The sequence below is a fragment of the Plasmopara halstedii genome, assembly GCF_900000015.1.
Source record: "Plasmopara halstedii genome assembly, contig: Scaffold_1343, whole genome shotgun sequence".
Taxonomy (NCBI): domain Eukaryota; phylum Oomycota; class Peronosporomycetes; order Peronosporales; family Peronosporaceae; genus Plasmopara; species Plasmopara halstedii.
This window is the reverse complement of record NW_020188258.1, coordinates 1,228,945-1,244,901: the sequence shown is the minus strand read 5'-3', so window position 1 is coordinate 1,244,901 and position 15,957 is coordinate 1,228,945. Positions and strand designations below refer to the sequence as shown.

The window sequence follows — 15,957 nt, the reverse complement described above, 5'->3', positions numbered from 1 at the left end:
TTATTGTATTATTTCGTCGATTCTAGAAACCCCACATGCCGCAAGAAGCCTGTAAGTGCCTCTTTCTCTAAATCATCGTAATTTTTATTGTGACCACAATGCAATGGCAATAACCACCCAAGATTTGGATTGTCCGACTTAATTACTAGCGGAATTGTCTTGTCTTGTTTTGTCGTCGAGACATTTGAAACCTGTTTCAGTTCAGTATTGTTGCTATCAATCTGACGCCATCGTTGTTCCAATGCGTCTTTCAAATATTCCATCATCATCACCACAAAGCTAATGTCATAATCAAATTTCAGTGGTGGATATTGCTCCACAAGTTGTAGCAACATACCACGCGCTTCTGCTACCATGATTGGCACAATAACAATACCATTCCGATCGAAAGGCTCAATAGAGCGTACGTTACGACGTTCAGGAGCAACGTAGCCACCCCATGTCAATAACGACGCAGTCCATGCGCGAATTTTATCATAACCCCCGTTCTCTGCAGCCTGAAGTAGCACTTGACCACAATATCCATCCAGACGGGCAAGCACCATCCAAATGACGGCCAATAATTCTTCAGGAAAAGCTGACGTCACGGTATCATCCAGCTCCGTTGATAGCATCGAATGCTGCTCTTGATCGTCTTCATTTACGGACCCTCCTTCTACCTCTTGCAAGGAAATGACTACGTGACTCGGTGTTGTAGATTGCTGGGCAGTCCTGGTGGCGTCTGCAACACTTTGGCCGTCACCTTCAGCCTGTTTCTTATCGCGTCGAATCGTGTACGCGAATGCACGTCTGCCGATCGATAATACTGCGTCACTGAAGCGAGCAGTCATAGTCTCATTCAGTGGTTCTCCAAGTTGTGGAAGACATGCAGCTTCGCTCACGCGACGAGCACTTCGAGCGCCACACCGCGATCGAAGTTTTTGAATTGTGCTAGTGGGTGAAAGGGAAGAGGGCGAGCCATCCGATTTTCGTTGTCGAGGCAGCGTTAGTGTCTGATCCTTTAACTCGAAACGCAGCGCCACCCCAGATTTAAGTGACGCCCCGTCTAAGATAATATCATCACCCGGATCTGAACACAAGAGCTTGGCACACGTCGCATGAACATAATTCTGCACATTATCCGTCTCCCAGCGCATGATCAACTCGACAGCATTTCCCGCCCAGCGCGCAATCATTCGCTCTGCAAGAGCCGGTAACGTGGAGAATGTTCGGTCTGCAATCAGCACATTCACGTGCGGAGAGTGACGAGCCAAATATGTAGCTACAAGACCACCAATCGATTCACCGTGGACGGCAATACGCTGGAGGCCACGTTCATTCTTGAGATACTCAACTATCGCAAGTCCATCGAGATTGTGCAGACGAGGACACGGCGAGCCTTTACAACGTCCGTAACCGCGGTAATTGTACACCAGTACGTGACAATTCAACTCGGACGTGTAGAACTTGATCCAGTCCATCTGGAGATGATGAAGTTCGTACAACCCACCGTTTGGGTTGCACAATATCACCACCGGACGATTGATAGCTTCACGTCCACCTGTAGCAGGTGGCATGAGCATTGCATCCACTTGATGGTTTTGGTAGCCAGAAATCCAAACCTGCTCAGCTTTCTGTATCATGAACTCACATCAATTAGCATATTGACTATAAAAGCATGGACCAATACGTACAAAGCGCACTGTCATGTCTGCACGAAGCATCTCAAGCGTTGCAATTGAATCGTATTCTGGACTCGAGCCACGGCATAACTCCCTTAAGATCCACGTCACAGTTCTTGTTGATGGCGTATCACTTTGTGGTCTTCCTATAAGCATCATAGCATTTTGAAGACGGCGTAACGCCATTGTAAAACTCACCAACGTATGTGCCGCTTCTGTAGGTTTCAACTTTGCAGCAGCTTCTGCCTCTCGTGATGCTGTATCGACTGTCGTTGACCTCTTGAGCGCTGGTTTAGACAAATTTCCAAACAAATTCATTCGTGAATGCTCACGAGTCTTTAGAGTCGATTCCGTCTTGTTTTCATCTTGAAAAATTGCTGACAACTGCGCCTCAAACGTCTTGTCCGACGCAGCACACAATTTTGAACATGCTGTTGACATTTCCTGGGCGTTAATTTTGTCAAGATCACGTAAAATTCGCAGTAACTTGGCACCATTTTTGCCTAATTGCGTACTCCGGTCCATAATTTCTAATGACTGCATCACTGGAAGCATTAAAGTCTCGAAAGCAAATGTAAAATTCTGATGAACTTGCAAAAAGCGAAGTCTCATAACTTTAGTGCCCGTCGTTGGGTCTAAAACGGTTGCTAATTCATTTGCTGCTTCGATGAAAATTTGGAGTCGGCGTTTTGTTAGTCGAGCAAAATTAGCTTCTCCCTCTCGAATAACAAGCTTAAGCTGACCAGGAAAGGTCATAAGCGAAGCTACACGTCGAATGGCAAGTAGAATACCCAATAAAAGTACAAGAAGTAGACCAGGAAAGGTTAGCAACTGGGTCAATAGACGGAAGAGCCCTCCGACTGTTACGAACACGGCATTGGCAATTATAAACACTATAAGAACTGGCATCGGATTCTGCATTGTATAAAATGTGTTGTGATCAATAATTCATAGCGTTCAAAAAAGTAATTGTGTTATTACCATCACAATTAACCGCAAAGGATGCCATAGTTGAAAGGCTAATGACGGTGTCTGCTGATAAAACATTGATTAAATGTGGTAATCCAGAGAGTGAGACTGCTAATTCGAGATGCCATGTGTACCTGAGTATCTTCTGCATTACTTCCATCATCCTCATGATCATCACCATGTGCATGTCCACACTGGCAGTCGCGAGGCGTAAGCATATTCCGTACTTCCTTTACGACGAAATTGTCTGAATTTCTAATTTTACATAAAGTTGAAAAAATATTGATGTGTGGTACATTATTGCGAAAATAGCTTTTAATTGCAGGGTAGCTGGTTATTTTAAGTGAAACAGTATCAAACTACCAGTGTTGAAGTTTCAGTGATCTTGTAGCATGATGGAGAGAGAGGAAGATGAGTTGACAATTCAGATTCCTTCACAGGATGGTGCTAAAACGGAAAGAGTACGAGGCACTTTTGGCGGTCGACAAAGATGGTTGTCTGATAACGGGACTGATACTATGGCGGCGGGATCGGATGCTCAAAAGACTACAGATGAAATGGTATCTCCAAGGCGAGGATTGAACAAAATGTATGATGATTGCATGATAGTTGATATCAAAAGTGGGTCATTCTGAAGAAATAAATGTGGACTTTTGTATGGCAGAAAGGTATCGGCTCCATCGGTGCAACCGTATCTTACATCCCTTGGTATCTCGGTTGGGGATGAAACGCATATTGTGGAGAAAGAAGTGGATGAGATTGCTCATTTGCGTCGGGTAAGTCGAAACGATTACAAAAGATTTGCTTTTTCTCTTTCCTTTTGTTGTTATTGTTTGATTCGTGAATGTGTTATCTCCTAGGAATACGACGCAATCAAGAATGCAAATTGGCGCAAGGAGAAGAAAATTAAGGTGAGGTGGCATAATTGAGCGGTGATTTCTATCGAATTGGCTCAGATCATTACTATGTAGAAACTTGAAGAAGATGTGAAAAATATGACAATGATTCTTCAAGGGCGTATGGCTGACAACTCACAGACCAAGTTTCTCATGGCGAACATCGAGAACAAGTCAGCGGTAAAGTTGATTCATCTGATACCATTTAAAGACTGTAACTTAGATGTTGCACGTATGTCTGGGTAGCTATACGAATCCAAGTTAGAAGATGAGTTAAAAGACCGCGGTGTGTATAACCACATGATTCAGCGCTTAACAGACGAAGTTTTGGGCGCAAAAAAGGTGATGTTGGCGAAGGAAGAGACATTGCATGCTTTGCGGCAAGACCTCTCCGTTGCAGTGACAGGGTTGCTCGCAACACGTCACGAAAAATCAGCGGCCGAGAGTTTCTATAAGCGTCTTTATACGAATTGGTGGGAGAAAAAGCAGGCGAACATTCGCGCGCTTGACGACCTCCAGCAAGCTGTCGAGCAGACTCGCTTGAAGTCCGATATTTTGGAGGCGCGAGAAGTTTCTAGGAAAAACAATGTGCAGGCAGCCTTGGGTGAGCTCAAGCAGAAGGAAAAACGTCGTCTACGCCGTGAATCGTCCGAGCAAATGACACTATTTTCCGAGGTACAGGACGAGCTTCTCGATACCAATCAGAGGCTGGTGAGCGTGGAGGCTGAGCTGAGACAGATTGTTGAAGCTGCCGGCACGAGTGACGCAGATCAAATTGTTTCTAAATATTTGGGGCGGGAAGAAAATTTGCGGTGTCTTGAAGAGGAGCATGCGATCACCAACGCGCGCATGATTAAATTGCGAGATCGTCACAAGCAGCTTAACGAGACCCTGAGTTGCTTTCGTAGCGCAGCAGCCAACTCGCGTACAATTTACCAAGAAATGGATCAGGCATCAGATCGGCTGAAAGAGACTGATAAGGAGGCTGCTTTATTGGCTGACAAATGTAATCGTGCTGATGTGCTAACAGATGCATTTCGTGCATGCCTTCTGAAGTGCCTGCGGAAGCTTAGCACGGTTCACGGCTCATTAGAAAGTGATGACCAACACGAGATAAGCCAAATAAGTGAGACGCCCACGCAGGATTTATTGCACTCTATGGAGCAAAAACTTAACCGTGTTGTGGATATTGTAAATCGCGAAAAGGCTGAGCGTGAGCTGCACCGTTCCGAGACCACTCTAAATTCTAACGGAATGGGATCAGGTTCTACACTTGCTGATGGCGTATTAAGCACCGATGACACGGCGAAAGTACTCCAGAACTCTGTGCGCGCACCTGCGTCATTTGAAACTGAAGAGCATTTTATTTTACGAATGGCATCAACTGTTGCATCACCTGCCAATGTTCGTGTACGCCCAACCCGCTCAAGTGTGGCTCAATCCTCCTTTCTTATGCCTTTTCTCACGGAAGAGCCCAAAGCATCTCACGTTAGGTCTGCCGATGAGGTCAACACAGGAGCAGCTGCCATAGCATTGACAGATGACGAAAGCGTGATTGACCGGCATATGAGAAAGAAATTAGTGGCACTCGTAGTGAACCGCGGCAAGCGCGGAAAAATGTCTTCGATTCCGCCTCAGACAAGTCCACTGCATTAGTGTGAAATAGAAGGCTCAGTTAAGATACAAATAAAAATATCTAGCGACGTCATTTGCATCACCTCAAGATTCGAAGTACACATACTACACATACACGTCAAAGGGTGTTTCTGAAAGGAATCATCATGGGATCTGTCCTTCTATTCTTGTCAAGCAGTACACGGTGCTCAAGTTGGTCTCCAAACAAGCTGGGCACGAGTTATCTTCCAAACAGAACTTGTGATAAGCATGACCACAAGGGAGTAGCACCACATCCAAATTAGTGTCTTCTGTGCGCAGAGTGCTGTTAGCCAAAATATCATGTTAGGATCACCATATTGCAAAACGCACCGTCACTAATGATGACTACTGGAAGCTCGCACGTTCTGCAAGTGGAATCATGCAACTGCACTTCTCCACCCCAATCACTGTTTCGATATTCAAAAGATCGACAAGCCAATGAAGCTCCACTTAACGAATTCGGAATGTGAAAGCTCATTAGTTTTTCGAAAAGTCCAACATCAACTCCAGTTCTCTCAGCCTTCTTCGTACGATGCGCTGTTGTCTCTTTATCATAATGCTCGCACGTCGCAGACCACAACTCATATTGTTCTCGACTCATGGCAGGTAGAATCTCACCCATTTCAAGCTGTAGAATGGCGGCAAGCTGTGGAGCAAACGACACGGAGCTCCTGGCTGATACATTCTCCTTGTATGATGCCCAGACGTTGGAGTCCACAATCTCTAGAATTCGTAACATTTCGTGCTTCTGGCGCTTGGTGAGGACTTGTGCCTCAACAATCATGTGGTACGTTTGCATTGGTGTGGCATCAACCAGCATCGGATATCGGGCGAGAACGCGCACGCCATATTCAAGATCTACTGAATTCAAAAGTGCGTGTATTACTGCTGAACACAAACGCTCGTTATTACTGACTGACAAAGATGCTTGAATCTGGTTCAAGATTTTCGAAAAACACTCTTCTGAGACGTGTGGTAGAACAGCTACTCGTTTGAAGACTGCGATAAAATTGACCAGCTCTTCGCTGTTTACAATAAGGGTCACTAGCATCGACAATTCGTCAAATCCACGTTGTAGTAATGCTGCGTCATTGTGTGATTGTAACGAAAGCATCGTCAATTCTATCAAAGCCAGTAACGCTTTGTGATCTACGAACATGTTCCAGCATTTACTATGATCGTAAACAAACTTATCCGGTTGACGAACAAGTGTCGCAACCCATGTCGTGCAGCTGGGTCTTTCGTCGTTGTCAAACACCTCGCCCACCACCCCACTACCAGCGAAACACAAATCCAAGCACCTACTGACAACTTGTGCATCTTTGCCGGCTTCGTCTCCTTTGGTTTCGAGGAGTCGCAACAGGTATCGAAAATACTTTGACGTCTGAACTACTGTTGCCGGCTTCAATATCTCAGGAACACCATTTTCGACAGCCTCATAATTAAATTCAACACCAAATAGAGCTTGTTCAATGTTCCAAGGATACAGCACTGGATACTTATTTACGCACAGCTCTATCGTATCCTTAGGACATCTCTTCAAAAAAATGTCCAGCAAGTGTAGCAAGAGGCAAAGAGAGTCACACTCTTTCAGCATCAAAAGGGCTTTTCCACTATCCTTTTCTGAAATACAGCTGACAATGGAATCACACACTTCCTCCATATCAGCGCTGGAGACGACTTTATCAAGCACAATTCTAAGTGCTCCTGTAAATTGACGAAGATTGCAGACTTCAGCAGCAAGGTCGGGATTTATATAGGCGCCGTATTTGCCAACAAATGTTTTAGCTTCATCTGCGGTAGCGACTTCAATTCCAAAGTCGCTATCATCACTGGTCCATATATAACGGGGCTTCAGCGTCATTTTTACTCCCATCTCGCTTTCATACATCCTCGAACATTTTCCATCGCCGTGATCTTGCCAATTCAAGGGATGTACAAGCAGCTTTGTTCCTGCAGCCCAGATTGCAAAAAATATTGACACAAGTGTCCGCACCAGATTCCAGTCGCCTCTTGTAAGCGGCAGTCCATCGCCATCAATAAGTGCCTCACCGCGGGCAAAGCCAGGTGAGTTTTTGTAGGAGATATTTCTATCGTCAATACGTTCATCATCTCCTTTCTTAGGATAGTCGTGCTGCGTGGGGTCAAAACAGTTTAGCCAAGCACTAATTGTTGCCTGTACTTTATTCATGTCACCCTGCAATAAGTACATACTGGAAAGGCATGCACATACTCTTGTAATTCCAGATGCCGGCCATAGTCTCCGCGTAAGTTCTTTTGTTTTCTCGGCAGTTGTCGTCGCAGCATGAAGCTCTGAAACTAACTCGCTGACATCACGTCGGATGCTTGACTCTAGCTCCGACGAGACCGCGATACGACCACCCACCATACATTTTAGCTTAATTTCACAGCCCGGAGCGGCCCCAAAAAGGTTATGAATCGCACGCTGCGCTGCACGTCTTGCATCCGGAGACATTGATGCGCGATGTATCAGTCGACTTTTGAGCTTGTGCATAGAGGTGTTGGTTTCAGACGAGGAATCTTTAGAATCAGGTATCTGCAGTGTTAAATTATTTATCTGAGAAGGACTCGAATCCCGCAATGTTGACATTCGTTCAGAACCATCCTTCAATTCTTGATTGTTTGCACTCGTGTTAGTGGGAGCGTGAACTGCGCCATTGCGATTGCTATCCTGGCCACACTCTAGGAGATTAAGCTGTTCTTTGATTGGCAAATTTGATGTATACTTCAGTTTTGAGTCCCAGATATCCATAGATATTGCCTCCATTAAAACTTCAGTGTCAAGATTGCTTTCGTCTGCTTCTCCAATTGTTGACATTGCGATCCGAAGTACAGAACATTCATTTGTGTCAGTTGTTAGCCTTTGGCCAGGAGTAAAACTTCTTTTCAATAGTCGAGGGTCCATATCGATCACAAGATCGGCATCATCAAGTTCAGGATATTCACCAAAGATCCCAGAAGCGCTGGGGTGACCAAGTGAATTAGGAATCATCGACCCATCCATTAGGTGTGTAAACATGCTGCCACGTGGAATAAATGCTGAAAACGCCTTCGCTGCGACTGAAGTACCACCTTTTAAGACCGGCAGCAAGCTCAAGTTCATTCCACCTTCCTCGTTCCGCGTTATTTCAGATTTTTTAACTTCATCCAGCACTTCCTCCATGTAAGTATTTCGAGAGTCATCGGCGAGCACGGACACAGATCGTGGTAGTTCTGGTATTTCCACTAGCTTAGCTTCCACAAAAGAACCATCGGGCGCACAAATAAACTTTGAGTATGTATGATCTGAAGACGCCAAAACATCATAGTATTCAACTGATTTGTGCAGATTGCTACTTCTCAGTGTCACGTCTGTGTCCTTAATGTCAATTTGGTCCGCAAATGTATCACTTTGGGAGTAAACCTGACTTCCTTGCCGTGGACGCTGTTTCAAAACAATTTGCAGTGGCTGCGAATCAGTCAAATTCGATAAATATGACTGAGTTGCCGCCGTATACTCTGCTTTAAGTGCCATAGTCGTGCGCACTAGTGCCTCTAAAGAAGAAGATAGTTGTTCATTCTCTACAGAGGCATTTTCGTCCAGATGAGCTAACCATTGAATTTGGAGTGCTTCTAAAACAGTGGCGTCATTTATATTAAACTGGATGGCAAGCTAAAGAAGGCAATAAATTATTCCGTGATATCAGCTTCTTAGAAATTTATGCAAAAAATGCAAAGCTTTTACCTCACAAGCCTTATTAACATCACCAGCACTATATATTTGAAGAAACTGACCTGCTGAGCAAGACTCAATCATGGACACCTTGGGCGCATCACCATGAAGGATGACTAGAGTAGTATCGTCGACAACCTTTCAACATAATCAAAGTATAAAAATCGTAGCCAGCAGCAATTATACAGTCAAATTATACCTGCAAGTCGTGAATAATGCCTAAATCTAGATGCCACTCGATAATTTCGACGGCAGAGGGATCAAGGAAGAACAGCACACTTGATCCGACATTCCAGCTCACTAGCAACGGATTCGCTTCTTTAACGTCTTGGGGTGCGTAGGGGGGTTCTAGCACAGACCGGAAAAGACCAAGTTTGTTGATGGACAGATTTCGGGGTCGTATTCCTGCAAACATTTTGTCCAAGGATGAATTACGTAAATCATTGCTGCATTTACAAGTCGCATATATTAGTACGCGCATACCTTCTTCCATAGCACAGTCAGGACTTTGAAGAAACTGTGTAGGATTTGTCCCCAGCGAGAACTTTAAGGTTGACGATACGAGACCCGATTGCGGGTCTGCCACCCACACACGTCGGCCAGGCCGCGATGAAAACACCTTGGTTTCCCGCCTTTTCGCCGGGTCAATCGATTCAGCATTCAGACTTGTAAAGAAACATGCTCCATACGATCCTTGCCTTGCCTTTGTACCAATCTGAACAGCACTTCCATCTCCAGAAGTGAGATTAAGTAGCAAAACCCTTGATTGAGATGACACCATTAAAATATACGATTGCTCGCTTTTTGCAAGATCCAACTGAACATGCAACACAACGGACATTAGCTATATCGTTTGCTATATCATCGTCTACCTAAAGTCCTACCTGTACGATACCCGACTCTTCCTTGAGTAGAAGTTCAGTGTCGGTGCTTCCAAAAAAGGCTGACACACCAGCACGCAAGACTGTCTGACAAACACGACCTGCGTTACAAGCCGAAAAAAGCCTTGTGCCGCGTTTGTCCCATAAAAAGCAGGTGATGGGAAAACCTGCGTGAAAGTCATGCGAAAACTCGACTTTCTCGCCAATCTTGTGGTAGTCTGACAGATGAATCGCGTAAACGATGCCTCGCACCGTACCCACTAGAAGACGTTTTTGAAGCGGGCAAATGCTCAGACATGTGACAGGCACGCGGTCGTTGCTAGGCGGCGAGATCGTCTTCACCAGATGATATTTAGCGGGAATCCGGTCACCTTCGTTGCGACTCAGCGACGACACCGCATACAGATATACGCTACCATTGTTAGCGCTGTATTTCACAAGTAACAAATTACAATTAGTCGTGACCATCACTCTTATCCTCAATTGAATGGATACGTACCCGCACGCAAAAAAGTTTTCGGACATGTGTACACACGTCAGACGAACCTTACGGTTCTGCAAGACTAGGCCCAAATCTTTATAATGTAACAGTGGACGGCTGCGTTTAGCGACGAGAGCCGTACCTCCCTCATTTGGCGCCATCACCACTGTGTTGACCTACCGATTGAATCGCAACATTTAGCGGAAGTTGAAGGCCTCGCTTCATAGCCTTCTCTTGATTGGCTAAAACATTTAGGCTATTGACCAATCTTAGTTGCTCCATGCGTCTTACCAGAGATGCAATAACACACAGTGCTACCTTTGAAGCAGGCGAGCGCAACTCGCTGACTCCACGGAGATAGCAGACAACTGTGCGCAAGTCCAGCCGTGCCATTGAACGTGTGTATAACAAGTAGCTGCTTGACATCGAGCAGAATAAAGAGTCGCGAGTCTGGACGCTGGCAGAGCCTTGTTCTTTATTTGCACTGAAACATGAGCATGTACATGCGCTCGGACTTTGCTGCTATGCGTGTGCGAAAGGATGTTAATGAGGTGCGATCTTGCTGCTGAAGAAGAAAAAAAAATAGCAAAATTAATCGTATATGTATTCACTTGTAGCTGGCCAAGGCAAAATTTACGTGCTCCCAGGCAAAAACCCGTGTGGAATTCCCAGATGGAGCAAACAATATGCTTCAACTGATTTTTACGATCTCTATCATTGATCTTACAAGCCCGTTTGCTAACGGGGACTTTAATTTCTTGGTGGATATTCCCAAGACGTACCCATTTCACGGTAAGATACTAGATATAATGTTTGAACAAGTCAAGGGGTATAAGAATGCTAAAAATGCTATTTGGTGTTTTTCATTTACAAACGAAGCTCCTAGCGTAAGATGTCTTACGAGGTAGGCTGCATTTATTCGCCGTGTATGATTGTCTACTTTGATGACAAGGTTGTTCTTGTCATTTTAATTCCTCGTGCGCAGAGTGTGGCATCCGAATATTGATATAGCTACAGGCAAGGTTATGATGTCGATTCTTGGCAGGGACTGGCGTCCTGTGCTTAGCATTAACACTGTTCTGCTAGGATTACAGGTAACCATCGCGTGAACCTGCACATTTGTGGTATTGATTCTGTCGCACTCATGTATTCCTTCCATCTATTTGATCAATTGTTTAGTTAATCTTTCTGGAGCCTGCCATCGACTACGCTTTAAACTCCACGGCCGCAGACCAGCTTCATCGCAGTCCAGAGGATTTCAAAAAGGAAGTTCAGCAGATCCTCTGTGGCGGGACATATTACGGCCTTCACTTCCCACCGCACCCGCGGCAGATTGAAATGCAGCGTCAGTCCTGGAGCTTGCGGATGAAGCGGCCTCGCGAAGACGATTTATTTGCGGCAAACAACGAATGGGGCGGCACGGTAAGCCCAAATGCAAGCGATACGATCGGTATCGAAGCATCCGTGCTTATGGATTGTACGGATCACCCGACTTGGAAACGGGCACGAATTGAGTAAACGCTTGTCATTGCGACTTGATATTGATGGATCCATCCAAATGTCCAGCTTTTAGATGCTCAGCAGAAGCCGATATATTTAATCAAAATCAAAACATGTTTATTTTTCGAAATTGTCCACTTCATAGGTACTGAGTTTTAGATCTGAATTAAATAAAATTAACGTATAAAAACCTAAAATTATTTTCTTACAATCGTTGGAGCACTATTACTAACAATGGTGTCAGAGGTGGAGGTGCACCAAAAGCTGCTTCTAGACGCGCAGTCTACAGCAGCCATGAGACGCCTCTTGGGCGACGAAATTGGCATGTTCCAGCGCACCATGTATAAGAATTATAGTCAGCACCGCCGCGCCTTCTTTTATCAAAATCTGCAACAAGTCAAGCGCTGCTTGCGCGACATTAAACTTGATGCTCTTTTTGCCGTTTTTGCAGAGGCTGCAAATGTCCTGAAGCAATTAAAGCTGGACGAGGGGGCACATCATATTTCATGGAAATTGTTAGCTTTGGAAATCAAGGTCAGTACTGATGCTGTACTGCGAAAGCTTGTGAGAGCGGCTGATGCTTCAGCAGAGGTAATCCGAGCAGCTCAGAAGGCTTACAAAGGTGCATTTGACATCATTTGATCACTAATCAATGAAGTACTTATTAACAGCGTATAATTATAGGTTTAATGGTGCAGTTCGCAATGACATACTTCATGCCGTTCGTACTCACGATGAACAGCATTCTCGCACGATTAACGGTGTTATTCAAAACGGTGCTTGTTCGAGCGATTGAATTACATGGAGGCGTCACGTTATTGTATCTAAATGAAGTGACTAAATCAAATCCATTACGTGCAAGAATCACAGCCGTCCAACTCCAGGGGTACCGAATACCGAACGATGTTATACAAATTGCCAATGCGTAGCGGATGATAAACGACTAATGTTATAGAAAGGCGATAGGTGAATCATCTTTTAACTATTTCGACCAAAAGTGTCCTCCTTGTATTTTAATTCACAAAGTAGAATACATATCGACAGAGCATGTTCTAACCTTCAGAGATTGCCGAATATAGGCAATTTGTAGCGCTTGTACATAGATTTGATTGAAAGTTTCATTTTACGAGCAATTTGGAGGATTGTTGTAGCCTTCGATTGTTGTATGAAAGTCCATAACACCCTGTCAACATCGATAAGGATCAAGTCAATCGCGGCTTCCACTTCACTAAACAACTTCCGGTACCTGCACACTGAAGTCTAATACTCGTGTGGTCATATTGAGATCCATTTCAACCTGCACGCCAATTGAACGCGTTGTTGGAGCTGCACCATATCACGAAAAATTGTCAGCAACAATCCACACAAGTACATAATCGATGACATGCTCACCAGAGCAAGTGCACGATTTCTTTGCAAGACCGCATCGGGTACACTTATAATTGGACGGTACTAGCGGGCACACATGCCCTTTCTTCGGCTCTCCGCACTACGTATCAAATGATACCCCAAGCAATGAGCTTCCGTTTTGCACAAACATGAATGCTCCAATTGCTTCTCGCACCTTACTACAGCGGTAATTGCCTCGATTTCGATTATGCGCCTTTGATGCAATATCAAGATTAAAACTAGTGGCATCCATTCCTAACATGTCATTGTTCCCGTCTTGCAGCTGGTCCAAAAATCCACCTGTATGGTCGCCACCTTGCATCGTAGACATTGTACCCGCTCCATACACCATTCCAACTGCAGCAGCAAAATGGTGTAGCTATAATGAAAGAAGCACACCGTTGCTACAGCCAGCCATACTGCCCACTTACTATCGTTTACATTCATCGGCAAATTTCCGTTCATCTGGTTGCTTACGTGTGGGAAAGTGATAAGCTGAGAAAAAGTCGTCAACCCGTTTGTAATTTCAAAAAATTTCAATCGTCATATAAAAAGGACGCGAAACGTGTAGAACAACCGTGAAATTCCGTTTCAAAGTAAAGTTGTTACTCATTCTATGATTCGACCAGCAGTGAATTATGGGATACCAAATAGAGTAAGAAAGACAGATGCCCGCTTTATTCTTCCTAATTGAGTGCGTCTCGATGATCGTTGACCTAAAAAAAAGCAGACCTGAACCCTTGATCATGGGGTCCCAATTAACTGCTGAAGGTGCCGAGATTTATCACTGTAACATTACAAGCAATCCGGAAATAAGTGTTGTAACGCTACTAATCCGTGAATGCTGATGGAACATCTCTCATGGTTTGTACACATCCAGCAAAATAAATAGGCTTACCTGATGCTTGTTTTCTTTTAATCTTCTTAAATATTTACAGTTGATACTTGTCACGCATGGGCGCATTGTCATGTCACTTCCTTTTCCAGCTTCTCTTTTTGAGCTATTCCTTTGCTTTTATCAAACTATAGAGTATAAATTGACAAATTTGTCTAATCATTGAACATCATAACAAATTTTCTTTTTCTTAACTTCGACCAGGGTCCAAAGTTTATTGAGTGTCATTTCGGTATTGCCGACTCAAAAAATGACAATTGTAATTAAGGATTAACGGTGCAACAAAGCAGGATGATGATATCTCAAATGTTACGTCGGGTTGTCAAGAACATCATGTCGGTATGGCTTACCGTACACCAGACAATAAAATGAGTCTATGCTTCTAACTTGATTGAAGGCGGAAAACACAATAGCTTGAATCAAATGTAAGTAGAAGGCTGGCTAGAATAAGAGGTGACTCACCTTATAGAGCGCATGGATTGCTTACAAGATTCGTACTCGATAAAGAATGACGATGAGATTGGGTGCCGTCTATGAATTTAAAACGGGAGTGCTACTTGCGACGTGCATCTGTGAGGTAGCCGTGGTTAGGCTTTGGAGCACTAGAAAGAGCTTGAAAAAGGTGTACTGGAGAATTATGTGATTCCGCAGGGTGTACCTTACACAATCGATAAAGTCCGATATTTGATCCCTGGTGTGCCAACATTATGTTTTTTCACTTTTTTGCACAGCTTTAAAAACCTCATAAAGATTGCGCAGACCCTATTGCAAGTAGTTGACCTCAAATCAGGATTTCGCAATCTAACAAAATCACAATTTTTGGTATCGATGGAATGCTTACGAATATGTTATCGACAAAGGATATTATTATGCAGCAAGCAGTTTCGATGATTGTAAGAGAGAGAATCGGCAAATAACTTGAGTGTCGTGGGTAGAATTTCTTGCAAATTTTTTGTTAGCATCAATTGAGCCCTCCAAAAGCACCTCATCATTTCTTGATTCGACTTCATCCTCCTCGGTTTCAGATTGATTTCCATTATCTACAATAACCGCTTGTTGATACACTTCAAAATTGGGTGGATTCAAACCCAAAGGTGAGATTTCGTCTCGATGATGGAAATTGCTCCATCACATATCGATTAGTCGATTTCTCAGACTTAGATTTGGAGTCTCACACTCGACAGCTCTTCACTTCGTCCGAATATCCCAAACATGCACGAAATGCTTTCTTGTCCAATTTCGCACATAAATCGGCGGAGACACAAAATGATACTTCGCTCCGCCGATCTAAAACTCCATGCTTTGACAGCATTATCAGCAAATGGGTCGTTCACATTGGCTGCGCTTCGTCTCAATTCACCTTTTTCAAAATAATTTTTCTCGATCATTTATCAGATCATGATAGGAGAGAATGGCTTTATCAGCATGACATTGTACCGCTGCTTCAGTAAAGCGATAATTTTCATGTTCAATCGCTGTCTCCACGGCGTAATACTGGAAAAAATATCGTAACCATTATATCGTCTTTCCCAGGTGCATTTTTATACGGCGCATCATCATTCGGAGGCGAGCGATTGGTCGATAAACTTCTTCAAACCGTTGAGTAAACACAGCAACGTTGACCCGTGCCTTCTTATGATTAAAAATATGGCAATGGTCATTGCCGCCCGGATATGCAAGCTGGCGCTTGGGCTTTCCCTATCATTGTTACAATATCCTAGCCCAGTTACTATTTCATTGCAACAAATTATGAGCGTGACTCCGTCTTTGGACTTATTCTTGCCTTCAGCAGTAGTCAAATCTTTATAGGATGACAAACGGAATAGTGAGTTAGCAAATGAAAAATAAAATTTATTTCATCCATGTTTTGAACAAGTCTTATGTTGCAGCGGGGCC

At 44.0% G+C, this 15,957-nt stretch overlaps 6 protein-coding genes across 6 annotated transcripts; 3 read left to right on the top strand and 3 right to left on the bottom strand.

Annotated features, from left to right (window-relative positions):
* Window positions 1-8: 8 nt before the first annotated feature.
* PHALS_01260 (Predicted alpha/beta hydrolase BAT5) lies at window positions 9-2,848 on the bottom strand (the record flags this gene model as incomplete). The annotated part of the gene is made up of 4 exons (XM_024731094.1): window positions 9-1,613; window positions 1,674-2,576; window positions 2,643-2,696; window positions 2,765-2,848. The coding sequence occupies 4 exons, from the start codon at window positions 2,846-2,848 to the stop codon at window positions 9-11; spliced, it is 2,646 nt and encodes an 881-aa protein (XP_024581306.1).
* Window positions 2,849-3,022: 174 nt separating this feature from the next.
* PHALS_01259 (uncharacterized protein) lies at window positions 3,023-5,057 on the top strand (the record flags this gene model as incomplete). Its single annotated transcript, XM_024731093.1, has 7 exons — window positions 3,023-3,091; window positions 3,176-3,219; window positions 3,295-3,406; window positions 3,491-3,541; window positions 3,602-3,706; window positions 3,773-4,936; window positions 4,998-5,057. 7 exons carry the CDS (start codon window positions 3,023-3,025, stop codon window positions 5,055-5,057), a joined length of 1,605 nt encoding a protein of 534 aa, XP_024581305.1.
* A 47-nt stretch (window positions 5,058-5,104) lies between these two features.
* On the bottom strand, window positions 5,105-10,438 carry PHALS_01258 (hypothetical protein F443_04405; the record flags this gene model as incomplete). The annotated part of the gene is made up of 9 exons (XM_024731092.1): window positions 5,105-5,173; window positions 5,245-5,266; window positions 5,343-5,448; window positions 5,513-8,855; window positions 8,928-9,053; window positions 9,115-9,320; window positions 9,399-9,732; window positions 9,800-10,223; window positions 10,296-10,438. 9 exons carry the CDS (start codon window positions 10,436-10,438, stop codon window positions 5,105-5,107), a joined length of 4,773 nt encoding a protein of 1,590 aa, XP_024581304.1.
* A 330-nt stretch (window positions 10,439-10,768) lies between these two features.
* PHALS_01257 lies at window positions 10,769-11,795 on the top strand (the record flags this gene model as incomplete). Its single annotated transcript, XM_024731090.1, has 5 exons — window positions 10,769-10,828; window positions 10,895-11,069; window positions 11,157-11,181; window positions 11,263-11,371; window positions 11,457-11,795. 5 exons carry the CDS (start codon window positions 10,769-10,771, stop codon window positions 11,793-11,795), a joined length of 708 nt encoding a protein of 235 aa, XP_024581303.1.
* A 216-nt stretch (window positions 11,796-12,011) lies between these two features.
* PHALS_01256 (Domain of unknown function DUF4477) lies at window positions 12,012-12,706 on the top strand (the record flags this gene model as incomplete). The annotated part of the gene is made up of 2 exons (XM_024731089.1): window positions 12,012-12,399; window positions 12,462-12,706. The coding sequence occupies 2 exons, from the start codon at window positions 12,012-12,014 to the stop codon at window positions 12,704-12,706; spliced, it is 633 nt and encodes a 210-aa protein (XP_024581302.1).
* A 194-nt stretch (window positions 12,707-12,900) lies between these two features.
* On the bottom strand, window positions 12,901-13,631 carry PHALS_01255 (uncharacterized protein; the record flags this gene model as incomplete). Its single annotated transcript, XM_024731088.1, has 5 exons — window positions 12,901-12,960; window positions 13,024-13,103; window positions 13,170-13,266; window positions 13,342-13,523; window positions 13,598-13,631. 5 exons carry the CDS (start codon window positions 13,629-13,631, stop codon window positions 12,901-12,903), a joined length of 453 nt encoding a protein of 150 aa, XP_024581301.1.
* Window positions 13,632-15,957: the final 2,326 nt, after the last annotated feature.